This window comes from Mesocricetus auratus, unplaced genomic scaffold (genome assembly GCF_017639785.1).
Source record: "Mesocricetus auratus isolate SY011 unplaced genomic scaffold, BCM_Maur_2.0 Super-Scaffold_100042, whole genome shotgun sequence".
Classification (NCBI taxonomy): domain Eukaryota; kingdom Metazoa; phylum Chordata; class Mammalia; order Rodentia; family Cricetidae; genus Mesocricetus; species Mesocricetus auratus.
In genome coordinates this window covers 1765889-1793787 of record NW_024429219.1, presented here as the reverse complement: position 1 = coordinate 1793787, position 27899 = coordinate 1765889, and the positions used below count along the sequence as shown (strand labels likewise).

The 27899-nt window shown below is 52.6% G+C and overlaps 1 protein-coding gene across 11 annotated transcripts in view; it reads right to left on the bottom strand.

The window, feature by feature from the left end:
• The window catches only part of Prdm16 (PR/SET domain 16), a 329501-nt gene that overhangs the window by 201863 nt on the left and 99739 nt on the right, over positions 1 to 27899 (bottom strand). For all 11 annotated transcript variants that reach the window (XM_040734886.1, XM_040734887.1, XM_040734877.1 and 8 more), the window contains exon 2: positions 16257 to 16606. In XM_040734886.1, the coding sequence (XP_040590820.1) occupies positions 16257 to 16606 (350 nt within the window). The remainder of the gene's footprint in view (positions 1 to 16256; positions 16607 to 27899) is intronic.

Here is a 27899-nt window from a genome sequence, read left to right as displayed (position 1 = left end):
CGGGGCTCCCCGCCCCCAGCCAAACAAAAGTGAGCTTGCCCGTCGCTTCCCCAAGAAAGGGAGTCCTGGGCTTTTCACGGCAGTGAATGGGGCCCCCTCATTTAGGCAGCATTATTATACCAGGGCCTTCATTTCCCCTTCCCTTCTTTACCTCATTCAGGGGGCTTCTGACTTCAACTAATTCGATCATAATCCCACCGGGCCTTCTCAGCCACCCCCCCCCATTCCGGAGCACATTGTCCAGGCCTAGCAGCCCCCACCAGGCACACAGGGGTCCCCCATTCCAATTAGCCAACTGCTGGGTCCCAGTTCCTTTCCTGTCTGCCCGTCCATTTTTTTTTAACCATTTCCTTTTTGAATTAGACACCCAAGAGCCTTCAAGGGCAAGCGTCGCCGCACACTGTGAGGCTCAGGCCCTGAGTGGTCTTCGGGCACGGACGCAGTGTGCTTGCGTCGAGTGGGCCAGCACACCGTTTGAAAGCCCCCACTTTAGTTCCCCCAGCCCCACCACAGGCTGTCTGAACCCTGCTAGCTGATACTACCAGGCCAGCAGGGATTGGGGTGTTCCCGCACTTGTCTTTGGATGGGGTGTCTTCTTCTCACTTGTGCTAAACTTAGAGCCAGAGACGACCCCGTGGCTCATTCACAAACCAATCTTCTTCCTGCCTAAATGAGAAGTTTTAGAACTCGCCAGGGACCAGGTTCCCGAGTGCATCCACGAGTGGCATTTTGCTAGTGTGGCAACGCTGGGAACCGGATGAAAATCCCAACCCCAGGGGACTGGAGAGAGACAGCTCAATGGTGAAGAGAACTGGCTTCTCTTGCAGAAGGCCCAGGTTCCATGATGGTTTGTAAGCACCCATATAACTCTAGGCCCTGGAGATTCAACTCCCTCTTCTGACCTCCATGGGCACTAGGCATGCAAAGCACACACACATATATATATATATATATATATATATATATATATATATATATATATGTGTGTGTATGTATGTATGTATTATATATAATAAATCTAGAAACAAAAAAACAAAATGCTACCACAAAGATAGTATGTTACTATTATGACTAGGCATGGCCTTGATGTGAATTTGTTACCAGCAGTAAATTTGATCCACTCCTGGGATTACTACACTCACATCCGGAGACCAGGTACATCCACTCTCTGTATTCCAGAGGGTCTTGGGAATCACCACGGCCACAGTGCGCTCTGGCTTAGGTGTGACTCTGCACACTCTCTGGTCATTTCTTCCACCTGAGAATTACTCAGCCTGGATATTTGATCCCCTACGGATCTGTTACAAGCTGAACTGTGAGGCGGCCCCCAGCCCCCCCAAATCTGCACACCAATATCCTCTCTGGCCTCTGTGGGCATTACACGCACATGGTGCACAGACATAGGCAGGCAAAAATACACACATACATATGATAACTTTTGAAAAGAAAAGAGAGGAAAGGGGCAATTGGACATTGATATACAGAAAGACCCTCTAAGTACAAAGCAGGGGATCCCGGGTGACATATCCGCAAGCCATAGGATGCCAATGTCTTCATGGAAGTCTGGACCTGGAATAGTTAACCACACCCATCCATACCAGAACACAGCCCAGTATTTGCTACAACACGAAACAGGCATCTGCCTTAGCCACATGCCTTAGGATCAGGCATTTTCCACTGTGCAGTTAACTGATTTTTGCCCCCAATAAACATCAATGACTCCAAAAAACTCACAAGGACCAGGCAGAGAGATCTACCAGACCTACGTCAGGTGTCAGAGAAACTGTTGGCAGGTTCACACTGAAGGCCGTGCCCTCTCCCTTCAGCACGGACTCTTCCAGAATCTTCCTACAGCCCTGGGACAGGCTTTCAGAGAGCAGTTTTCCAACCTACTCAGGAGGAGGCCATAGGGAGCTGGGTCCATTTGCTGGGGAGGACACCTGTGTGACCCCAGCAGGTGCTTCATTAGGGAGGGAAGGAGGGGTTCAAAGCAGGGGCAAAGCTTTGAGAGGGGCCACAACGACAAGTCGCCGCCTTTCAGATTCCATCAACAAAGTCCCCCAAGATGCCATTCTCACATCTCCAAAGCATCAGAATTCAAAAGCCAGCTGTGCTGGTACACACCTTTAATCCCAGCACTTAGGAAGCAGAGTCAGGCAGATCTCTACAGAGTGAGTTCTAGGACAGCCGGAGCTACACGGGGGAAACCCTTACTCAAAAACAAAACAAAACAAAAAAACCAAAAAGCATCAAAAATCAAGCTAGGACCCCATCTCTAGATAATTTATTTCAATGTCCTAATTGAACAAATGGGGAGCCCAGGGTCTCAGGAGCGTGTTCCAAGCCAGAGTCGAACCGTCTTTCTCTCTCCACAGCACTGGGACTGTCTCTTGAGGTTCTGTCATCTTACACCCAGGCACCACTTTTCACCTGGAGATGTGTGTAGCTCAGCTGGCAGTGTGTTGCCGGCAAGCATGAGGCCCTGGGTTTGGCCCCCTGCACCAAATAACCTGAGGGGGGGGATGGTGGGAGGATCAAAAACATGTCTGCTACATAGTAAATTTGAGGTCAGTTTGGGCTACATGAAGCACCGTCCCTCTGAAGCCCAGGGGAGCCAGAAGGCATCCCCCCTCCCTGACTCCCAGCCTGAAGACAGAGGGGACACTACACTAAAGAAAGTCTCCTGCTACTACATGAACAGGGTTGTTCCAGTCAGAACTTTGCAAGGCTGGATTCCATGTGGGGATGCTCTGGAATTATCCATCAGCTCTGAAAGCAGTGGGAAAAGCCAACTCTTCAAGGGCTGTCGCTGGAGTCTTTTATTCCCCCACCCCCACCCCCCGCCAGGTCCTGCCGCTTCGGCCCCAAACAAGCACACGGAGACTTGCATTAGTTATAAAAACTGTTGGCCGAGGTCTAGGGCTTCTTATCGGCTAGCTCTGTCTTAATTATTAACCAATTTCTATCAATCTATGTATTTCCACGTGGTCTTGGCTTACGGGAGAAAGCCCGGCACGTCCTGTCTTCCTGTTCTCTACATGGCGTCCCCTTTTTGACAGGCTCTCTCTACCTATCTTTCCCAGAATTCTCCTCATCACCTAGTCCTGCCTATCTTCCTAGCTCTATTGGCCAAACAGTGTTTTATTCATCACCCAATGAGAGAAACATATACACGGAAGGACATCCCCCATCACTGGGCAGAAACAGAAGGATATGGGGGTGACATTTTTAAGCTTGGCCTCCGGCCTAAGTGCCTAGGAATGGCATCTTCTATAGCAAGCAGGCTTGGCTGGATCCCTAAAGCTCCTGCAGCTGCCTCCTCCAGACCCACCATTCTTCACCCCAGCTCCTGCCTCTGATGAGGCATGAGTACTGTCTCCCCAGGTCCTGAGCTAGAGTCAAAGCACGGTTTCTTCTGGAAATGTAGACCCATGCCTCTACGAGGTGAAATGGAGATGCACTGCCTTTGGGTGGGGTAGCCCCCTGCATGCCCCTCCCCGCTGAGATGCTGTGGACATTGCCAGGTGGCAAGAGCATGAGAGACAGCACAGGCTCCAGTCTGAGAGCCCCACCCGGCTATGCTTTCAAGGTGCTCTGGGTGGAACTGCCCGTAAAGGCTTAAACTGGAGAACAGGTTTACCAGTGGTCTCTCTGACATACAGCACGGCACACATCACAAAGTGGGCAGGTGCCAGCAGCCAACAGAACGTCATCCTTTGTCCACAGCTCTGGTCATGGAGCCCTGGAGTGCCCCTGGGGCTTATGTCCAGGTAACCCCTCTGGCTATATGTATTTGGTCACTTCTCCAAGAGCACAGATCCTCACGCCCAAGGGGTTCACAAGACGCCCACTCTCATGAGAGGCTAGTGTCTGAAGGGGCCAGCTAGCTAAGTTGTAGTAGACAGGCCTGCTGGAACCTTCTAGAACTGTAAAACTTGGGTTAGCCTGGGAGCCCAAGCAGACTCTCTTGGATACTTGCTCGTGGAGGGGGGCAGGGAGGCCAGAGTTGGCTGGAGCTCCGTAAGGCAGCTGGGGTCAACACACCCAGGATGGACCTAGTGGCAGGGGAACTCCAGGCACCTGTGACCTCTGAGTTCTTTTTATTATATACACCCCCAGTCTGGCTCAGACAGCTGTATTTCAGTGCTGAAAGTGGCTAGGGGAGGCCTTGGTCACATCTCCTGGGCACCCCACCCTCTTCGGCACACATCTGGCTTATTCCTTTCGGCCTGTGGTCCTACCTTCACTTCCCTAACCCACGGGTGGGCTGTGGAGGGAGGCGCCTGTTGAAAGCAGGGGGGTGGGGAGGGAGGAACCAGCCAAGCATCCTAATCCCATCTCCCCCACTCTCCCCCAGCACTCTTTCGGGGCCTCCGCTGAGCGTGCGGAGGCCGAAGCGTAGGCTGATAAATTAGTCTAAAGGGAAACAAGGCTGCTTCTACTTGTAAAAGGTCATTTCGACTTTGTTCTGGGTGAGGGTTTATCTCAGCTGCCGCGGTGTCAGACAATGCCTGGGGCCTAAATGGCAGAAATCTTAGCTCTGCTCGTGAAAATTACTGTGCTGATAAGACAGAATGGACTTTGGAGAGATCTAAATGGGAAAGGAGCGGATGTAGGTATTTCTGAACATGATTGAACAGGGATGACACAATGGGATGTACAATTAAACTGGGCATTAGCCCAGAAGGAGAAACAGCCCTGAAAGGCTTGACAAAGGTAGCTCCTGTGGCCCTGCTCAGGGCTGGTAATCCCTGCGCCCGCTCCGCTATGGGCTGGCTGAGGGGGTGCAGCTGGGGACAGGAGGATGAGGACACAGGAGTACATCTGGGCAACTGCCGCTGCTGCCCCTGGAAGCTGGGGCCTTCACAACTCATAGATGGCACAGCCAGCCACAGCTGGAGTGCAGGGAAAAGCCACCGAGCACCGGTGGTCTTGATCCGGCGTTATAGGTGATGGGGAGACAGTACAGGGTGCCCCCTGAAGCTGACCCATGGCTATGACCTGAGTGTGGTGCGCGCGCGCGCGCGCGCACACACACACACACACACACACACACACGTGTGCATGTGACCTAGATTCTTGTTTGTTTAAGAAAAGTCTCTTACGCAGCCCAGGCTGGCCTCCAACTTGCTATGTGGCTAAAAATGACCTTGAACTTCGGAGACCCCCGCTTCTACCTCCCACGTGCTACAACTACAGGCATGCACTGCCACACCCGGTCTACATGGTGCTAGGGTTGGAACTGGGACTTTATGCATGTTGGGTTAGACCCTCTACCATTTGAGCCATAGCTCTGTCCCTGACAGCTTTTGAGCAACATGAAAGGGAGGCCCAGGGCATATCAGACAAACCTTCCACTGCACAAGAAGATGTTGAGTCATGTTATTTCCCAAGCTTCAGCGGGGGGACCTGGGTCACCCTCCCCCCCACAAAAGTCAACTCTGGGATGAACTTTCCCGGACATGGCTGCTGACTTCATTTAGGACAAACTCAATCCCCTGGGGCTGCTAAAGTCCATTCAGGGTGTCCCACACAGACCCAAGTTAATTCCTGCCTGCCTGTGCCGAGCAAAGAAAGACAGCACAGGTGCACCGGGAGGCGCCTGGTGGCCGGTGAGAGGCAGTGTCACCCTTGCCTTTCGCTGAAGCCAAGGTGGCTGGATTATACCAAGAGCACGTGCCTTTGCCAAGGGACATAGTCAGTCAGAGAGAGGAGCTCTGGTAAGGCAAGGGAAACTGTCCTCCACCTGGGGAGGTAGCCCTGGGGCTCATGTCTCAACCCAGGCCCAGGGAAACCTTTAATGGCCTGGAACGCCTGGGGGCTTGTCTGACCCTGTACAGGGGGGGCAGGAGGGCTCACAAGGGACAGATGTCAACATGGTGGCTGGGGTACTCTAGGAAGACACCAGAGGGAAGGCAGCCCTCCTGGCTCTTCCTGCTTCTTACAAAAAGCACGGCTGGGAAACTAGTACACATAATTGATACTACAGTTTCTGCAGCCTTGGTGCAGGTCTGGTTGCTTTCTGCCTCCAAGGGCCAGCCCAGAGCAGCCCAGGCTGTACCTGTGAGAATGTGCTGGGGGCGCAGATTGAGACCCTGGGTTACATCTGTTACTACTCCCTGCCTGGCATAGGCAGCACCCTCCGAGTCTTCTATGCCTTCATTTCAGCAGCACACCGAGGCTCTGAGATTACCAGACCACTGCCACGTTGACTGAGTATACACCATGGGCCAGGTCTGCTAGAGGGCCATACAGGAGGGATGTGGGAGACTAGGCAGAGAGGATATCAGCAAACAGAGACACCCAAGGCAAGCAGCAAGCCCCTATTCCTCTGTTGCCATTGATATGCAGATTCTTGGACCCAGACACAGGCATCCTACCCCTGCGGATAGAGATACTCTGAAACTGGCTGTTCTGAAAGTGCCCTGGATGTGGAGGGTATGCATCAGTCTCTAAAGACTGTTTCAAAAAACTCCAAGACTAAGGTGCGTTGTGGGACAGAGAGGTCCAGACACTATGCTGTGGGCTGCCGGGGCCAGATCCCCACATTTGCCCGAACACACCCCTGTCCCCTGAAGTCTTGCCCACTGGGCATCCCGGTGGCTGCTGCAGAAACCTCACACTCGTCTTCAGGATGTCCGATGGCATCTGAAGTATTTCTGTGTCACAGACACCATGAGCACTAAGTGGTCCTTGCCTGGCCCAGCTGCAGTCCCCAAAGCAGGGTCTGAGACTTATTTTCACAAGAGAGGGAGGGAACCACAGCTCTGGGGGAGGAGGTGACATCGCAAGGAGCCAGGGCTAGGACTGGACTCTGCTCTGGCTCTGCTGGAACCCACCCTGGGCCTCACCCCAGGCAGAGTCAGACTTCCCTGTGGGGCCTCCATCGCTTCCCCAACAGGGTCACCGAGCCAGGCTCCTGTTTCTCCGTTCCTATCAGCAGGTGAGCCTCCTGCCCCAGGAGCTAGGAAAGAGCTCAGTGGCTGGGGAGGGAAGTGGCCAAGACATTTGTTGAGCCTGGCTTCCTTGGGCCCTCAGCCTTGGCTTCCTCTCAGCCAAAGGATGATGGTATGACAGTGTGTCAGTCACAGCGCCGCTAGGAGTAGAGCACCCCGGGTAGAAAGGGCTGGTGCGGACCTTGGCCAGTGCCCGGTTAGGACTGGGACTCTCTTTCTGCACAGCTGGCCCAGCTCATCAAGCTTGCCGGGCACGGCCATCCCAGCTCACGACTGTGTGAGCTTCATTAAATGCACAGCCCTTGTTTTCCTTAAGGAAATAAGGAAGGAGAGGAAAAGGGAAGAGGGAAGAGGTCCTGTTCCACAGCCTTAAGGGTGCCTCAAGCAGACTGAGCCAAGCCCTAGAGTAGCCCACCTTCTCGTCTCCCCCAGCCTTCCCCCTCTGCTGGGACACCCCCCCACTCCACCTCAACCCCATACTTTCACATGTCAGCTCACAAGCAGCATTCCGAGCCAGGATAGGCACTGGCTGTCACTTGGGGTAGTGTGTGAGCCGGATGGCAAAATACCATTTAAGAAGTTGGCATTCGCGGATGTCTCCCGAATATGAAAAGAAAACATTTATTTCCCTTTTTCGCCTGTGAATCAGAACGCTCTATTTAAAGAAAGTGCCCTCTGCCGGGTTGCTGCTGAGTTATTACCCCTTAAGGAAGTGAAGGAGAGCCACCGGGGAGGTATTCTTAGTCATTCTTTCTCCTTCTTTCTAAAATTCCTTATAAACCCGGCTTTCAGAGCTGGGCCTAAGATAGTACAGGATTCCATGGCATTCCTGGACTGAAAATGTGAGGCCGTTGTCTCAATGTGCTTGGGAGAGGCGGGAAAGGTTGGCTACTGGGTCCCACAGCTGTCCTTAAGAAATGGCCATATGTGGCTCTTCCCCTAGGTGTCGAAGGTGCCTTGAGCTCAGCTCTTTCCAAGCAAGACACAAGTCGGCTGAGACTGGGGAAAGGGGCCCCCTAAGGCATCGCTGCATGATCAGGGTGCTGGCTTCATGGTGTCCACCTAGGGGCCATTTGCTCAGCGCTGTCCTCAACGGTTTCATACATTCCATTTGCCTCCATAAGCACATTCTTAATCGTCACTGGGAAGAAAAGTCCACAGCATGTCTTGCCTCAATGAATCTCTCCAGCAACTAGACAAAGAGAGGTCGCCCTGCATAGAGGGTGCACAAGGTGCCTAGGTAGAGGGCCTAGCATTGCAAAAATTCTGGGGCCACAGAGAAAAGGCATAATCAGAAGATGAGCTTGGCTTTTAGATGAAACGGGAACCACCGTGAAGAAGCCCTATAGCAGTGGTTTTCCAACCCATGGGCCATAGTCCCCTAAGGAGTCAAACCACCCTTTCACAGGGTGTCACATGTCAGATGTCCTGCACATCACATAGTTACAATTCATAACAGTAGCAGCAAAATTACAGTCATGGAGTAGCAATGAGATACTTTTATGGTTGTGGGGTCACCACCACATGAGGAATTGTGTTATGAAAGGGTGGCGGTGTTAGGAAGGTTGAGAACCGCCGCCCTAGAGGGTGTGGCCATCCCAGGGAGAGCACAGGCCCTTGCTGGCCTCCCTGCCCAGGATCCATTGCCCAGGATTCACACCAGGCCATATCTTCAGTGGCACCGCTCTCTCTCCCACCGGTGGGAACTACACAGAACCAGACATAACAAGCAAGGCTGAGAGCTGAAGGAGAGACAAGGGGGCCTGCCCAGCAGGGGTGCCAGAGTAAGAGGCGAAACCCCTGTGTTGGGAGGTAGAATTCCAGGACCCCCGCTATACGGGACAAGTTCGTTCGTCCTGCACATGTAAGCACTTAAGTGTGCAAGAGGTGCCCATCTGTGTCCGTGTGTTCGCAGGAGTGTGAGCCTACATGAGTCTACCCACAAGGCCTTGAGTGTATGGTACTGAGCTAACACAGAGGACGTAGTTGGCTGGGCAATGCTCCTGGGTGCGGCATTGTCCGCTGAGCGATTTAACGCCCCCTTCACCGTCTCTGCTGCACAGCCCCTCACAGCCTCTGTGCCAGGGACATAGGACATGCCCTGCCGCAGCTGTCCTCATGCTGGGCCTTCTGGTGGGATGGTAAGCGTGTGGAGGGAGTCTCCCTCTTCCTTCCTAGGCCAGTTGTTCTGGACCCTTGATGGTGGATGTTAATCTCTGGGAGCTTTCACGACTTCTGCTGCTGGATGATTAAACCCAAATGCTCTGACAAAGAGATAACCAGCCCCTCCCAGAGTGAGCCTGGGCTCCTGTGCTGCCAGTAGTCATCGGGTGACACCGGCAAGCAGTCAAGTGAGAGCCATGAGCTCTGGGCCCAAGATACCTAAGAAGGACTCCAAGGAACGAACACGCCTGACCCACAGGACCTGATACATTAACTCATCACCTCCAAATATTTCTTTGCAAACTCATTCCCCAGCTGGACAGACTCGCTTCTTGGGTGACTTGTATAGACACTGGGTCTGTCCCCAGCTTGCCTCTCCTGCCATCCCAGACCCTGCACAGCAAGTCCTGTAGACCCTAGGAGAACTGAGCTTGTAACTATGGACACTTCCAGGCATCAGTTTAGGAAGCTGACCAGTTGGCCCTGGACACACAGTCTTGCCTTGGAGCAGACGGCTCCAAAGGGAATGGCCAAGCTGCAGGAGTGTGTGTGCCTGCTCGTCCCCCTGTGGAACCAGAAGAAACCTGGCATTCGGGAGGGAAACACACGAGGCTAAGCGCAGGGAGGGCGTCACACTCTCTCAGCACTGTTTGGGAAGCATGTGGTGATCTGAATGAGGCCCACGAGTCTGTCAGCTGCCTCCTTCCCAAACTGACCATTTCCACTGGGCATTCATTGTCTGGTCTGTCTGGACTAAATGTTGCTACACGCACGAGTCACTGGGGACCTTGTCCAAGAGTACACGGTGACTCAGTGATTCTCTTTGTCCAGAGGGCCTCAGAGCAGCGCCGAGCTGGTGGGCTGCTCTGGGACAGTGAGGGGCTTCTTCATGCACGGGTCTCTAAACTGAACTCCATTTCTCCAGCGCCCATTATGGGATCAGAAAAGGGCAGGCAGCTCGGATGACCTCCCTCATCAGAGGGTGTTTGTTGCTTCCAGGACTCAGGCTGACAGCAAGTCATGCCTCATCCTGGGACTCATGAAAACTTCTAACTCTGGCTCCTTCACCACCATCAAAATGCACCCTCAAAAAAGATGCAATCTTCAGCCCCACATCCCAATCCACAATTTCTTTGTCCAAGTCCTTCATGATGAGAGACTGTCTAATGGTACAGCTGCTGGCGAGACTACACAAGCCTGGTGGGAGGGGCGTTTCCCAGAGTTTCCTCCATCCCCAAGATCAGCATTAGTCCAGTACCTCCAGGGATCTCTATAGGGTTTGAGTTTAGACTTCAGCTCAGAGCCCAACTCACCATACCCTGAGCCTGGCCTACCAAAGCAGCCAAGGCCAAGAGGATCGAGATACAGGTGGTCCCTAGAGTCCAATGCCAGGACTTTAGTTCAAAACTAAGCAGGAGGTAGCGGGTTGCCCCCAAAGCACAGTCTTGCTGGGAGGGAATAGCCTTTGTGTGTGTTTCTAGAGACAAGCCCAGTGGAGGAAAAGGTATTGATGTGAGGGTCTGCGAAGGCTGGGGGAGAAAGGACCAAGGTTGCTGCTGCCTCTGAGAACCCTGAAGCTGAATCGAGACCCAAGCTGGGGTTCTGTGGTGAAATTGTAGTCTGTCCCCCGCCGCAGGCCAGGCTGTTCCCCAGGAACTGGCAAACACACCTATTTATCTCTCCTGCCCTGGGACTGATTTTAGCCTGAGCAGTTTGGTCCCCCGGAGTGCACGTTCTCAATATTTGGAGATGATGGTTCTTGGTACAACCATCTAATGTTAAGTCACTGTGGCTTTAACAGTCACTTAGAAGATCTTCGTCCCAGGGGGGGCTTGGGGGCTAGACATTAAGGCTACACTATGTGGATACTTCTGCCTTACAAGGGAACAGACACCAGCCAGACTGACCCCCAACACTGCCACCCTACTATTCCCCCCCCAAATTTGTGCTTCCCATCCCCCACTCTCAGGAAAAGAAAGGCCAAGAGCTCCTGAAATGTGTAGAGATGGCTAACATGTACATACGTAAGCACACATTACATTCTTTCCAGCCTAGCTGTTCAAGGCTGGTGTTGGGAGTCACGGGCTCACATTAAATGTGCAGAAGTTTCTCAGAACCTGATGGCAGGACTGGGTAGCTTTCATCCACAGTGTCTTCCAGCCCCGACATCTCTGGTCACTATGGTAACTCAGGGGGTCTCTAAGGATCAGTAAATCTTGACTCTCAGGGTTGGAGAGATGACCCAGTGCTTAAGAGCACTGGCTGCTTTTCCAAAGGACCTGGGTTCAATTCCTAGCACCCCACATGGCAGCTCACAGCTGTCTGCGACTCCTGTTCCAGGAAATCCGACACCCTCACACAGACACATATGCAAGCAAAACATCAATGAACATAAAATACAAATAAATAATTTAAAAAAATTTTTAAAACCTTGACTCTTTCCAAAGACATTCTTGGGTCTCAGGAGCCCTGAAGGAACTGGCAGAGACTGCGACACAGAGGGAGGAAATGGGGTAGGCTGAGGCCTCCAGGCTGTTTTCCCTTCCTCCCCAGAGTGCTCTGTTACCTTGGCCTGTTTGTTGATTGAACAAATGAAATGCATGTATTAATATTCAGACCCTCACTCCGGGGAATGAGGCAGTCCACTTGAGCAAAATCGTGAGATGATTGAAACGCCATCAGTTCACATTAACACCTCTTAAACACTGGGAGACACATCTACTCAGCAGATGATGCTTGTGTGTCAATCACAGGCTCAACACAGTCTCAGAGAGTGACTTTCTGGAGTGACAATTGTGTCAACACAATCTCAGAAAGTGACTTTCTGGGGGAGACATCCTCCACGAGAACCTGGTCTTACTCTGGAGAGGAGTGGCCAATGTCAGTGAGAAGCCTGTCTCCGGTACCTCCCCAGGTACCCTGCCTTAACCAAGCAAGCTCAGGCACACAGCTGCAGACCCTGCCTGGGGCAGGTGGCCTCTGAGCAGCCCATCCATAGCCCATCCCTCTGGGCTGTCACAGCAGCCATCTCTTAATTAGCAAAATAAATAGCACAATGATAAATGTCATAATTTACTCAACACATGATCAAAATCATTGCTTTTGCAGACCTCAGGGCAATAAAATGCAATCGCGGGGTGATTTATTCCCACCGGCAGGGTGAGTGCAAGGCTTCGTGTCAGTAAGCAGGGCATGACATGAGGGGGGGGGTGGCCAGATGGAGGAGCCTGGGAATAGGGACAGAGCCCATAGGGATGTCCAGGCTTTGAAACCACACCCACATACAGACCCATGAGCCAGGCTCAGGGCATCTGAGATGTTCCTTTCCAAAAATTATCAAGAGTCATAACCCGGTGGTCCCAAAACATTCAGGGAAGGGGGTTTTGGAGTCACTGAAGATCTCCAGTATATAAGAGAGGAATGGGCCTATTCTGGACAAGAGATGGGCTTCGAGATCCACATGAACACAGAAAGGGGCAGGCTCAGCTGCTGCACCCCTAGCTCTGCTCTGTCAAAGGGGAGTCTACCTGGGGTGGGAGTGCCCCGCCGCCAAGTCAAAGGTCATCGCATGTCACTGTCTGACCCCTGTGGGGGAAAAGAAGAACTTTTTCCTCCCTAGTCACCCCCGAAACCTCACAACAGCCAGGCCTCCATACTCATCTTTTCACCTGGAGCAAGAACTTTGCTCTCAGAGAGGATAAAGTACGCCCACAGCATCCCAAGTGGCGATACAGACACTAAGTCCGACCTTCATTTCAAACTGGCCACCGGAAGACCACAGTGTCATCCCCCCCCCCACCCCCCCGTAGGCCTCTCCCAAGCTCTGGAGTGCAGACTGGCCACAGACCGGTGCAGTCCACGCCTAGGCCACTCCTCGGGGAAGCCAAACCAGAACGGGCCTTCCTTAGCTTTCATCTGTCATCTTTGCTAAAATGTCACCGCTTGCTCTCTGGCAGCGAACGCGCTAATGGTCGCAAAATTCAATTACTCTGACTCACAGAGCCTAATTATGAGGGTGAGAGTGAGTAATTATGTATGCAATCTGGGGCCATTCTGAGGGGGCCACACCCATGCACGCCTCACACTGCCCTGAGCCCGACTGGGGCTCCCAGCCGTCAACATGCTTACACGTTACCACTTTCTGGTAGGCCCTGCCTCCCTCTGCACTCGCAGAGGTTCAGAGGGCTGGTGGTCAGGCCACCTGGTATAAGTAGCTGGGGGTGGTTAACAGAAGGCCCCTTTCCCTGAACTCAGGAGAGACCCGAGCCCCGGGGTTCTGGGTTTTCTTTCCGTCCTGAACCATGATCAGGAGAAAAGGCAGGTAAGTTAGGAAAGTCCTGGGCAAGTAAGGAAAAGCTAGGAGGGTCACCAGAACTCACTGACTTCGCCCAGCTACATTTGGACTTTCGAGGAAGACAAAGAGGCAGTAAAAGGGACAAGAAAAAAAAGTACAGTTCACACATGGGAAAACAGAGCAAAGTTAGGAGGAGGAGAAGAGGTCTCAGTGCTTTCCCCAGGCCCGGTGGCCCCAACCTGTGGGGCTGAGCAGAACCCACTTCTGACCTAATCCTTGACCCCAGGCAGCCTCCTCCCCAGGGGCTTCCTCTTTCCTCCCCGGAGAGCACCAGCTACCACTCCAGTCCTGCCAGCGGCTCCAAGAATCCAACTGCTGGCCAGCCACCGTGGAAGGACACAAAGCCCAGAAAAGGTTTACAGAAGCAGGCGACGGCTGCCTGAACCCACAAAGAAAACAAGGTTAGATGGACCAATGCTAGGTGCGTCTAAGACACTGTTTCAGGGCAATGCTAGGGCCAGCCATTCCTAAGCACCTTCACAAAAGTCTTGCTGTCAGGTCACCACCAAGGGACAAAGCTCTTCATAGTAGAAGTGTGGGGTTGGGGGAGCAACTCACTCTCAAGTACCTACACAGGGAGAGTAAACAAAAATGCTGCAAAAGTCAACAAGCCCCGAGGAGTGATAGCGCAGCCTGTACCAGGCCTGGCACCCAAGCACCCAGGGAGCCGCTGTGATACGGGGCATTTCTTTAAAAACCGAAATCAAACAGAAACTTGTATCAGCGGCGGAGCAGACAAGAACAAAGTCACTCCAAGGTCATCCAAAAGAACTACCTATTACCAAGGTTTGTTTACCCTCCAAGCATCTAAAAGCTAGCCTACTGATTAAATAGCGAAGATCTTTTAAGTGCGTTAAGCAAATACCCTTCAACCGTCTCCGGCACACCAGCAGGGAAGGGTGGAGAGGCCCTCCACAAAGCCAAATCCAACTGAGCCCAAAGTACTCAACTGCCATGTTGTGTAAAAACACTCTCCTTGGGCTGCAGAGCACAGTGTGTGCCCAGGAGAAGGACTGGATTCCATCCTCCCCTCTCCTGCCTCACCTTGTTTCCTGGCCCGGCCAGTCAGGTTCAAAGATGATCTCAACCTTGGTCCCCATCCCCTGCATGTGTTTACCTCTGATGGTTGAAGACACGACAGACAAAGCTACTGTTTTCCACGGTGCTGGACTGCTGTGAAGCCCAACCCACCCACCTCCTCATCCGTTTGGTCAACACGGCTTCTCGCCTGTACCCCTCCGAGCTCTCTGAAGAACAAGTAAGGGTGGCTGGCACTCAGATAAGAGCCCCAGCGCCCCTGACGACAAACTAAACAAGACCCTATGATACGAGGGAAACCTCATTCCGCCTGCCTTCTGAGACACCCAGAGCTTCAGGCGCTCGACCTCAGTTTCACAGGGCACGTGAACAGCGTGTGAATGTGACATAGCTACCACGGGCAGAGACATCAACTCCCCTGGCTCTCAGTGCTGTCCCCCCAAAGAGGCTTTACACGTGACAGGACCAAGGGAAATCCTTGGTGCTTGTTGGAGCATCCAGAGTTTCCCAGGGTCTGGAAGAGAAAACTATCTGCAAGAGGACAATTCATCCGTTTCTAGGCAGCTGGGGAGTCTTTGGTGAGCACGGTCTGGAGATTCCTAAACGGCCAGGGGAGAACGCCAGGCCTTAAGTCTTTCCTTACTCTACAAAGAAAACCCAACACCCACATCTGCTTGAAGACTTTCTTAAGGTTGTCAAGGGGCCGGGGGAGGCAGACAGACCGGAGATGGACCCTTGTCCCACCTGACGGCCACCCCCAGCCCCACGGTGAGGGAGCCACTGCGGGGCTAGCAGATGCTCTCCCTCCCCTGGACTGTTTGCCCTTCCTGGCACTGACCTCCACACAGGCACTTGTGGAGGTTGTGAAACACCAAAAAGAATCTGGATTTGCATTCCTGCCTTCCACCCAGGCAGGCTTCCTGCCAAAACTACCACTGGAAACCAGCCCTGTGGGCCGCAGGAAGGCCGGGGCCTACAGGAAAACGTGCTTTTGTGGCATTCTTACTCTCCACGAGGCCACCTTGATAAGACCCCTCAAAGCAGGGCTCATTGTGCCCCCCCACAGCCTGAGCGGACACCTCTGGATACTTCTGGTTCGGAGCTATCCCCGGCACACCTAGATTCCAGCACTCTCTTCCCCTAACGCACCATCCTTCCCAACCTGCCTGCACAGGTTAACTCACGTGAGCTCCAGCCCGCAAAGGCGCGTGAGGATACGATAAGGAAGTTTAAATAGGCAAGGCTTCTGCTCCCAAATCTGAGAATAGACTCCCCATTAAGGCTGGTCAGGAGCCTTCCCAATGGGTTACAGTTGGTGGGGTCTGCGTGGCCACAAGGCCTTCTTTGTAAGCTGCCTCAACCTGATGGAGACAGAGTGGGTTTCTCAGCATTAAGAGGCTTCTTCTGGAACACTCGACCATCCCGCAATGAGGGTAGGTGAGCACCTCTATCCAGTAGGAGGCACGAGACGTTTTAAAACACGAACTCATAAAAGACACATTTCCAGGAAAAGGGTGCCTCAGCCGTCGGGGCTGATGGGTGTCCGAGGGGACCACAATGTTTTCTGAGTCACGTCATGCGAGCTGCTGGATAAAATAACCCTGGGAAATGTGACATTCGAACGCTCTCTCTCTCTCCAACAGACCGAGCCTCCTGCCTGGGGCAGTGGCTGCACCGGCTTTATAAATAGATTGAACACAAGATAAATGGCCACGATCAATCATGCTCAGAGTGAGCATACTTACCTCCCATCCAAAGTCAGCCTCCTTCAGTGCGGCCCGGGGCGCCACCACATAGGGGCCAAGCCTCTCCCCAATTTCCATCTTCCGCTTGGCCCAGATCCCCAGACCAGCTCCTGGGATGGAGGATTCCCGCAACTCGAAGTCTGGTGGGATCGGAATGTCTTCAGGAATGTAGACAGGAGCCTCGTAGGGCGAGCCCTCCTTAGGGGTGAAGTCCTCGCTGGTGGGGAAGGGGGACGGCGGCCCCATAGGGATGGGGGACAAGATGCTGTCCTCGGTCTCCTCCTCAGCACTCTGGCCGGCCAGCAGGTCCGGGTCGGCTTCATACATATTATTTACAACGTCACCGTCACCTAGAGAGATAATGTAGCATCAGCCTCTGTAGCAAGGGACTCCCCGGGGATGTGGCCCTCATGGAACCCAAAGGCACCACAGGCCCAGCAGAATTCCGGCTGCTACCCCTTGCCTGGCAGATGCCACCTCTGCACCATCCCGAGCCTGGCGGCGGGCAACACAGTGCCAGCGGCTTCCAGGGAGGACACCCCACCAGGCTGTAGAGGCAGCACAGCCGAGCTGTCCCTCGTTTGTTCACTGTTTCCAAATACATTAGAGGCGGGCAACTTCATCTCTGCAGCCACCTGAGGATATGTGCTGCCCGGCTCTATTGTGGAGAAGCAGAAACGGGAGACGAGGCTGTCACGGGGAAGGTGAAACATTTGCTGTGGGATGATTCCAGGGCTTGTCTGAGGCCTCAGACATCAGGGAGCTGGGATGCTTTGAAGAGAATTCAGAATCTGAGTTCACGTGAGATTTGCTAAAAACATGCTACCCCAGCATGAAGCTACTCCAGACATCACACTGGGATAGCCAGTGTCCTGTATGGGGTTTCTGCAAGTTCCTGGTGACCTCAAGGCAGATCAGGAATAGTTGTAGCCATGGACACGGTATGTGAGCTGCAGGCCACAGGACTGAGCAAAAGGAAGAGGATCCACAGGTTACCTGTGGGGGATGGGTTTCCATCAGAGCCAAAGGCTGACGTCAAGACGGAGCCACTTGGAATAGAAAAGGATCACCTTGGCACACCAAGGCTGCCACGGCACTGGATAGAGATCTGAGAGGGCAAGGAGGAGGCCAGGCAGAAAAGAGAAAGGACAATCCCGTTCTGATGTGTAACCCGCACAGCACCGCAAACAGGGCTTTCAACCAACAAGGACTCCAGCAGCTAGAAGGCCAGACCAGCTCAAGTCAAGCCCCCAGCAGCACAGACAAGCAAACGATGAGACTGTGCTCTGTCCACACCACGGTCTATCCGCCAGAAGAATGCAGCTCACCTTGTTGCAATGCAGACAGACCTCAGAAGCATACAGACTACCCAGAAAGCTTGGGGAAGGGGGTGGTTGTCTTATAGTTATTTGAAACACCCAGCATATTACCACTAACCATGCCATTTTGCTGTGCCCAGGAATACGACATTCATCTTTCCTATCTGTCTAGCTTCTTCCCTTCCCCTCCCCCTCCCACATGGAGGTATCACTCCTGGCCGCCCTGACTTGACTATTCCCCAAGGCCAACAACGTGTGCACACTGCAAACATCACACCGGAGCCTACAAATCCCTACCCATTCCCCCAATGTGAGACTGCACGATTCCCATAAAGGGTCACTCGTTTTCCGGTTGTGCACACGGGTAGAAACTCTACAGTGTCTTATCAATACAAATGATCGTTATTTATTCACTAAGACTTAAAAAAATCGCATTATGTGAAATGGAAGGCAAATGCCATGCTTCTATCTGTAAAGGTTGGGAGGGGCTGGGGAGTGACTGTTAATGGGTGCTGATTCTCTGGCCGGTGGTGAGAATGTTCCAGAGTTACAGATATAGGTTGGTTGCACAACACGGGGAAGCGTGCTTACGTGCCACTGGATTGCACGCTTCCGCATGGTTACCTCTTCCTGTTCTGCGAATTTGACCTCAGCCAACGAGGGAAGCCAGAGGTGTGGTGGAAATAGGTGGGTAAGGGCCCTCACTCAAGTGTGCTGACCCCCGGCCCAGATCTCCCAAGTCAGGTCCATCCCGCCGCTGGTCCGTTGGCCTGTGGAAGTCACCCAGGAGCCACGTCCCACGCCCCTCCCTGCTCTTTGACGTTGGCTGGCGAAATAGAAGCCTCCAGGGAGACAAGAACTTTCAAGTACAAGGAAAAAAAAAAACGATTTCAGATTCCCCACGCTGGCTGCAAACAAACCGGCTGGGGAAGTAACAAAATGTTTTCTTTCAAAAGGAACCAAAGTCTCGGGTGGAAAAAAAAATCAAGCCGATAACACTTATTTAATTTAGCAGCATTCACAGAAGTAATGACTATGTTTTAAGTGGCCAACGGTTCCTTTTTAATTGGCTGGTGGGATCCTTTCAGAGCCTCAGCGACATGAAGGCGGCAGAGCTCCCTCCACCCCAAGGCCCCGGCGTTGTTTAGGTTTGAAAGAACACCCCCGTAAACCTTCCTGTTGCCTGTGTGCGGCAGAAAGGTAAATTAGAAGGGGGGGTAATTAACAAGCCACCTTATTATTCAGAACTGGTAACTGCACAGAGCTCACAAACAAAATCATGCTGGAAGCCCGTGTTCCCCGCGAAGTGCTCCTTAACTCCTTCGGGGGCGCTGATGCCATTGCCTCCCCCAGAGCGGCTAGGACGCAGATCAGAGCAGCACCTCGGATGCTCTGAGGGGGTCCAAGTCGGGAAATGTCCCCATCCAGTGTGGAGTCACCTCAGGACGACTTCCTTTCTTCTTTCAGTTTGAATTCTACCCCTCGTAACTTTAATAAAGGCTGACTCAACTGGAGGCCCAGCGAACAGCTGGAGAAAGGACAGTGTTTCCTGCCGACTAGAGGCAGGCCTGTGCCCAGGTGGTCACCAAGGTTAAGAGACAGCTTCCTCTCTTTGCATTCAGCTGTCCTCCCCCGCAATGGGGGAGAGAGAGAGAGAGAGAGAGAGAGAGAGAGAGAGAGAGAGAGAGAGAGAGAGAGAGAGAGAGAGAGAGAGAGAGAGAGAGCAGAGCACTCTTCATTCACAGATGGGCATGGAGGAGACAGGAGGCCTAATGAGCGAGCGTGTGCAGAACGCATTTTGAGAGAGGATTCAGGAAGGGCTCTGAAGAGGAAGCAATTGCCTGCTCTGAGTGTTGGAATCCTGGGAGAGCTGGGCATGAGTCTCTCTGTTTTTGGTGGGGGTGAGGAGTCTTATGTTAAGCGGGGCTCCGGGCCAGATGTCCTCCAGAGATGGAAGCCCCCTCTGCCCAAAGTGGACAGGCATGTTCCCAGAGTAGGTACCTTTCACCCAGACCTGGTTTGGGTCACAGGAACACACCGGTGCATTTTCCAGGCCGTGTTCTCTTCCAGGTGGAAGAGTAGTGCCAAGGTCATGGGTACTTTGTGACTGTGTCTGGGAGATTGGATGTCACTGATTGGTCAGGAGGCCTACTTTTTTTTTTAAATCTGGACCTTTTGCAATGGCTTCATGCTGAAGATTCTTGGCTGGGGCTGTCATTCATAAAATCTGAAACGCCTACCAAAATGATAGTAACGGGGAGGAGAGGGTACGTGAAGCAGCAGGAAGGGAGGATCAGCATGAACCCGGCTGGCCCTCGAGTCAAATGGCCCTGAGTCATAGCCAAGTCTGTTTTTAATGCTAGGAACACCTGCTCGGTGCACCCAGGGCCTAGCTGAGCCTATTCCTGGTGAACTCGACACCAAGTCCCTCTGAACATCGTGTCAGCCAATGCTCAAGTGACCATCATGACCCTGTGGCATGGAATAGACCTCACCTTCTCCCCAGAATGAGGGGAGCATGGGCTGAGAGCCCACCACGACACTGTCTTTCACCCTGCTCTGGTTTCCACACAACCTGGTTTTTAGAGTTGGGTCTCTTCTGACCTTATACCAAAGGGCTTTCTGACCCTGTCACCTAGGACACAAATCACCTGGTATCTCTTCAGAGACTTCACTGAAGAGCAAACATGGATGGGATACTGATGTCTAGGAAGGAGATAGGAGGGAGAGGGAGGGAGGGGGAGGGAGGGAGAGAGAGAACACAAATGTGTGAGCATGTAAGAGCGCTATGTGAGCATGTGTCTAGGGGAGCAGAGACAATGGTGCGGAACCCTGAAAACAGGCCCTTGGGGCCAGCGCAGATCCACCCTCCACAAGTCCACTGCCCTCTGCCTAGAGGGTTCTGGGGAAAAAGAAAAGACGGCAGGATTCCAGAAGCCCCCAACCACTTGCCTAGCAAGCACTAGATGGAGGCCCTGAGTAGTCTCCTGATGGGGCCTGGACATCACTGTGGTTGATCTTCACTGCTGGGGGTGGGATCTCCCCTAACAGCAACCACAGACCTTATCTGGCACCTCTCTGTCTCCTCAACTCATTTTCCTCTCAGGGCACCTCCAGCTGCCTATGGGAATATTCTAACTTCATTCTGTACCCCCCAAAGCACCACATAGCCCACTCTGCCCCACAGGCATATGCCCATGTCAGCTGTTCCCAGAAAGGAAGGCACCAGGCTGACACCTCCAACTCTACCCTCAAGAGCAAAGAAGTCAAGCCAAGTGTCCGCTCAGCTCAGCAACTTCGATGCAGTTCTCTCCTGGAAATGGAGGAGGCAGAGAGGGGGATCGGGACAGCAGGGCAGGGCCTTCTGAAGAGGATGCAACTTAAGATCTGGGGTATCCAGACAGGTCCCGGGGTACAATACTCACCAGGCGGTACAAGGTGTCTGATGATCTGCACCTTGACTCTGGTGGAAACACAGGCTCACCGTGGGACACAGACCAGTGTGCACAGCGCATGCTAAGAACAGATCCCCCGGGTCATCTGAAGAAGGCGGGTGTGGCCTACATCAATAACCCACCCTCAAGGAATGGGATTACAGCACAGAGCCTGGCACAACTCTGCAGCTGGTGCAGCTGTGCAACGGTCTCACCGACCCGTGTCCTGGGGTCCCTGTGTTGTTCTTTATAACTGTGTATGAATCTGTAGTTTTCTTTTTCAGTTAACCTTTCAGTGGAAAAGGAACTTTCTTTCCAAAGCAAGATCCTTGTGTGCGGGGGTTTTGCACCCTCGGCTTCTGCTGGCTCTACTGAGCAGATAGCTCTCCTGCCCAATCTGGGGGTTCCTCACCCTACCCGGGAACAAGCAGAATGACAAACTAGCACTGGGGAGGAACAAGATGGGTGACAGGCGCCTGCCAAACCTGGAAACCACCGCCTAAGCAGGTCCTTGAAAATTTAGATTTGAGAAAAACTCAAGGCCAAGTTACAACTCGCGGCGAGTTACAAAGGTAAGAACTCTCCATGCCACCACACTGCGTCACTAGTTAGTTTGATATACAAGTGAAGAAGGAGACTGACGGAGCTAGGAGGGTCCACACAGTAGTCGGCAGCCTGGGTTCTGGACCTGGCTCCTTGTTGAAGGTTCCCGAGGCACCTAGCTCATCTTTGACTCTCTGGGTACTGGGAACCTCTTCCAGAACCAGAGAACATCAGTACCAGATCATCCCATGATCTTCCTTCTAAGGAAATCAGCACAAGCAAGACGGGTCAGAAAGGTACCCAAGACGTAGTGCATAGCTCTGGCAGTGGCCATGTGTGGTGGTTTGAGCAAGAATAGCTCCTACAGGCTCACACACTTGAATTCTTGGTCCCTAGTTGGTAGAACTATTTTGGGTAGGATTAGGAGGTGTGGCCTTGTCAGAGGATGTGTGTCACTGGAGGTGGGCTCTGAGGTTTTTAAAGGCCTATTCCAGGCCATTTCTGCCTCTCTGCCTCTAACTTAACTGGCAGACCGGGATGTGAGCTCTCAGCTACTCTTCAGCACCGTGTCTGGCTGCTGTCATGCTCCCTATCACAATGGTCATGGTCTCACCCCCCTGAAGCTGTAAGCAAGGCCCTAATTAAACACTTCCTTTTATAAGCTGCCTTGGTCACTAGTAACTAAGATGGCACTCTTTAATTTGCATCCAAGGTGTCACACTGGCTGCTTGAGTCCAGGTCTGGCACCAGGGTAGGAAGTGTAGGTAGGGTAGGGTAGGGCATTTTCTTCCTCTGGCATCCTGTGTGACTCATTAGGGCCCGTGAAACAGATAGCAGTCTTTCGGCCCCTTGCTGAGAACACAGCTAGAGATGTGAGGTCGCAGGCCCCAGAAGACGGGCAACTAACTCTGGGCTGAGAATCTGCGATGGGCTGGAAATGGGAATTTGCAGAATCCGTTTTCATCCCTGCTTCCATCGGACCTTGGTTTGGGTGGATCTAACAGGGTCACTGAGCGTGCACAGAACTCCAGGTCCTCCAGTGAGCTGAGGACAGCCTCGATGGGTGGGTTCCGCAGAGACCCAGAGCTTCCTGACTTAGAGGTGCTGCCTGGGATCCCGGAACCCTCAAGAGTCTAGGTAGGTTCTTGAGAGGTAGCTGTGGACTTCAATGTCAACTGAAGTAGTAAAGTGGCTGAGCCCCTCTGTCCCAGGACATAATTCTCTTAACACCTGAGAGCCTTGGTCAGCTCCATCAGCACCTGCCCTGGAAAGAAACTGAGCTTGCGTAACCTACACAGACACTGCATTCTCAGCCTACATGGGGGAGAACAGATACTCGGAGAGTAAAGCAGCCCACCCAGGGACCCACAGCAAGGGACAGAGTAGGCGACACCTACAGCCCAAGTTCCACGTACCCATATAAGCCCTGTTGTGGGAAGTCAGTGCCCCCACCACAGACCCGGAGGCCGTTCTCTGTCTGGATACACGTCTTATTTTGGTGGGTAACTGCTATGCACACAAGTCACGGGGCAGGAAGTCGAGGGCTGGGAAGAACATGTATCCTCGAAGCCACCTGGGTACTTTTTCAATGGATTTGGTGGGTGATGGAGTCTGATCAGGCCAGATACTGACTGGACTTCCTTAAGATGCCAGCACTGAGGTTTGTCCTTTACTGGGACACACACATGTGCACATGTATGATACCCATACAGACACACACACATAGGCACGAGCACACACACACACACGCACATACACACACAGAGTCACATTAAGCCCCATCCTGTAAGTTTAGAAACACACAGAGTCACATTAAGCCCCATCCTGTAAGTTTAGAAACAGATTCAGCTACCGAGGGACAGTGCCTTGGGATGGGTCTTAAAAGCCAAACAGAGGGAGGGCTTAGGGGGAGTTTGTTCTATCCCCACCCTGTGACATTCCCTCTGGCCACTGTCCTGAAGCCAAAGGGCCAGAATCTGTCCTCATCTGATTGGATGCTGATCTTGAATGGCCACTACTGTCCCTCCTACAAGGGAGAGAAAAGAGCATCAGAAGAGAGAAGAGGGAGAGCACAGACCCAGCATGCAGAAGCAGCTCCCGAAGGAGACTTGGGGTGGCATGCACAGCCTTTCCTGCATGGGGAAAGGGACAGACAGGCTGGCTGCGGCCCCGCTGAGCACTACAGAGCCACCGCAACCACCTCTGGGGGCCAGATTCACGAAGGAAGAGTCCCTGATATACCTCATAGAACGCAGGCCCTTAGTCGTCACTGTCCCAGACCCTGCCCACTGCTGCTGGGGCAGGGAGGGAACCTCCTCATGCTCGTACCCAGAGGACATGAGCAGCTCATCTGACGGTGACTCTTAGATCTGGCCAGCTCTTTGGAGCTGACATCTTCCCACTGTAGAGCTGAGGTCAGATCACACACCCTGAATCCACAGAGGGATGTGTGCCGGCCACACCTATGTTCTTGGCTTCCCAGCAGCTCCCAGCCATCCCATCTCTCCCCCAGGAGCCCATCCAGGCTAAAGAGACATCACAATGAACCAGTGACGTGTTTACAGTAATATGCAGCTAGTGACCAGCCTATGCTCTTTCCCCTGGGGACTGACAGCTGTACCACAGCTATAAGACTTGTGGTTTCCTGTGGGTAGTTCATCTCCCTGCTTGGCAGAACAGCAGCCCCCATCTTAAGGCCATTTTCCAAGCTTATGGGGGGGATTGGGGGCTCAGGGGAGAGTTGAAGAGTCTAAGGGAGTCTGCTCAGAATTAACCAAGAACTGACCCAGAAACAAAACAAAAACCAGCCCATGCCCTGAAGAAAAGAAAGCCTGTCTGAGACAAGGTTCACCCGAAATATCTCAGAAACAAAACCCCAGACCCAGGGCATCCGTCTGTGGGCGAAATCATATGTCCAGGGAAACCTCAGTGGGACCAAGGAGTTCCTTGCCCCATGAGTCATACGTGCTGTCCAGAGTCAAGCTAGCCCAAGAGTGTCACACTGAATGACAAGTTTCCTGAGCCGTTCAGCCCACCATTGTTAGAGATAGGATACCTCCATGTGAGAACCATGCATGTTCCCAGGAGGTCATGAAACCGAAACTAGGAGAGACACACATTCTTCCCTGGCAATGTCCACCCAATGTGACAAGCCTGCTCATTAAGGGGTTCCATGATGACACGGGAGCCACCTAGGGCCGGAGGGTTGGGAAGTGACCGAGGACTCCTATGAGGAACAATGTAGTACAGTAAGGGCTTGTTTGCACTCATCTGAGACCCTGACTGTCACAACAGCATAAGACACTCAGGGCCCTAACGAGGGTCATGGTGAGGTGATAGCGACCTCTGGAAAGGCCCTCTCTGAGTTCACAAGTTGGGGTTCTAGTCGAAAGGAAGGGTTGGAAAAAAACCACCGAGGGCCAAAGGGTAGGAATTTTTTATAGACAAGGCAGACTCAGTAGCGTTGGGTGTTTGGGTACTTTTGCTTCTGTCACTTAAAAGTCTCACAGTAGGGTCCCTGGTCAAGAAGCATTGCGTCCCCCGGGGACTTAAGAGGCAGTGGTTCAGGGAACCCACCTAGACCTGACAAAGAGACAGGGAAGCACCAAGTGTTACGAAAGGACAGGGTCAAGATTCCCCCCCCCCGCTCTGGCCGCACAGGGTTCCAAAGTCTCTTGTTTCAAGCCACGAGCTGCTTCTTTTCAGTGGCACACCTTTTTTTTTAAACTGGGTTAGGGAGAGCCAGGGTCTACCACACTTCCAAGTCTCCTCACCCCACCCCACCCCAGGCAATGTGGGCAGAGAGCAGGTTCACACCCTTCCACAAAACGACGAGCAGTAAAATGCAACCCTGGCCATGCCTCGCAAGTATCTTTTTAAAAGGGAATATGGCGGTGGCCCTGGTGCCACAAGCATCGTGTCTCCCAGAGGAGCCAGCCGCCACTGGGATGTCAGCAATGATCTGAAGCTGCTGCCGCCATGCCAGCCAGCAGCAAGAACCCTAGTATGCTTTCTCCAGAAGAAAACAGCAAGGCACCCCACCCCAAAGGTAGCTCAGGCTAACTGAAGCTCCACCGGACTGTTGAAAGCAGACTGTAACACACCCACCCATCAGTTCAATTCGACTTATGTAATACATGCAGCCACAGAAGTGAGACCACACTTCTGGATGTATAACACTCAAGTCACCAAGGCGTTGAGGAAACAGTTCCCAGATGGCCACATGGTGTCAAACTCTGGAAGCTATAGGGATGACCCAAGGAAGTCTAATGATACGCTGTCTCTCCGTAGTTCTGTCCATCCCTGTCAGGCCTGCTGGACATTGCTAGCATTGGTGTGGGCTCACTATCTGGGGGTTCACTTACTAACTGAACCCATGAAGCATATGGCCATTACTGCACTTGATCTAATTCTCCCAGAGTCCACAACACAGGTAGCAATTATTACATCAAGCACATGGAGTCTGGAGAATGGATAAGTACTTAGAACCCCACATTTAGTTGTACCTAGCCAAGGAACTATATAGTCTTCATTCTAAGGTACCTAAATGTCATCCACACCCACAGTGATAAGCTATTCACAAGAGGCATTTATTGATGCCCTTGCTGTGGGGACAGATTGGGTGAATGGGTGTGTGGGTGAGTGGATGGATAGGTAGATAGATGGATGGGTGGGTGGATGGGTGGGTGGGTGGGTGGGTGGATGGATGGATGGATGGATGGGTGGGTGGGTGGGTGGATGGATGGATGGATGGATGGATGGATGGATGGGTGGGTGGGTGGGTGGGTGGATGGATGGATGGATGGGTGGGTGGGTGGGTGGGTGGATGGATGGATGGATGGATGGATGGATGGATGGATACATGCAGAGGGGATGGATGAACAAATGTATGGGTATGGGTGTGTATGTGACTACATGGGTGAAGTGACAAACACTAGATGGGCAGATGAGTGGATGGATGGATGGAAAGACGGATGGATAGATGGATGGATGGATGGACAGATGGACGGATGGATATACAGATGAGTATGTGGGGGAGTCAATGACTGAACAATAGATGGGCAGATGAGTGAGTGAATGGATGGATGGATGGATGGATGGATGGATGGATGGATGGACAGACGGATGGATGGATGGATGGATGGATATACAGATGAGTATGTGGGGGAGTCGATGACTGAATGAGTGGTTTCGGTGAATTGATGGATGGGGGGTAAACAGATAGATGAATAAGTAGACTGGTAGGAAGATGAGTGAATGGATGGGAAGGTTAGTGGATGATGGATAGACAGGTGGACGAATAGACAGACTGAGGCAATGGATGAGTGGATGGATGTATAGGCAAGTGGATGGTGAAGACAGGTGGGCTGATACATGAATGGATAGATTAGAGTAGGGATGAATCCACAGAGAGATGGTAGGGGTGAGGGAACCCCCTGAAAGCAAGTCATTTCATTTGTTTTGATTATTGTTTTTGAGACAAGGACTCACTATGAAGCCCCATCTGGCTATGAACGTACTCTAACCCAGCCTGTGCTGGAAGTCACACAGTCTTCTTGCCTCTGCCTCCGGAGTTCTGGGGTTATGGGTGTGTGTCACACATCCAGCTGTTGAAACAAAAAGTTCCTAATGGGGGTGGTGAACGTCGGGCCTTTCCTTTCCTTCCTGACAATGGAAAGCTCACTGACGTGAGTCAAAGTCCACTGTCCTGCACTCTGATTGGTTATACTGTAAAGATAACTCTTTTTTCACACAGACCCTCCTCTTGAAAATGGGTCAGGTGTTTCTGATGTCCCTTCAAAGCTTTTACCCACCCTCTTCCACTCATGTAGGGTAGCCTGCCGGGTCTAACACGCCATGGTCATGTGTGTGAATTATGGGTTTCAGCCAACAGCCTGACTACTTTTCAGAGATGTTGCCTCTCACTTGAGCTTTCATTGGAGAAAAGGCAGAGCTTGGCCTCTGACATTTGTCCCTGCTTCCTCCTCAGAGACAAATGGAGAAGAGGGCTGTGCATGAGTCCCTCAGAGATCCTGGCAAAGATCTCCTGCCTGGAGGCCTGCACATCACATGAGCTGTAAGTATCAGGGAGGAATAGAAGGCAAAGGGTCTTGATCTCCATGTCTGCAGGAGCCGCTGAGGGGAGCAGAGGCAGAGGTCGTTCTCAGGGGACAGTAAGAAGGTCTATTCTTAGTGGGGGATTTTGGCACAGCCACTATGACAGACCAACAAAGCAGACATTTCCTCCTCCAGAGAAGGATTCTGGGCTGCCAGAGGAGTTTCCTAAAGACTCACTTCCCCCCAAATGGGATGTTAGGAAGGGACACTCAGGAGTTTATCAGCTCCCA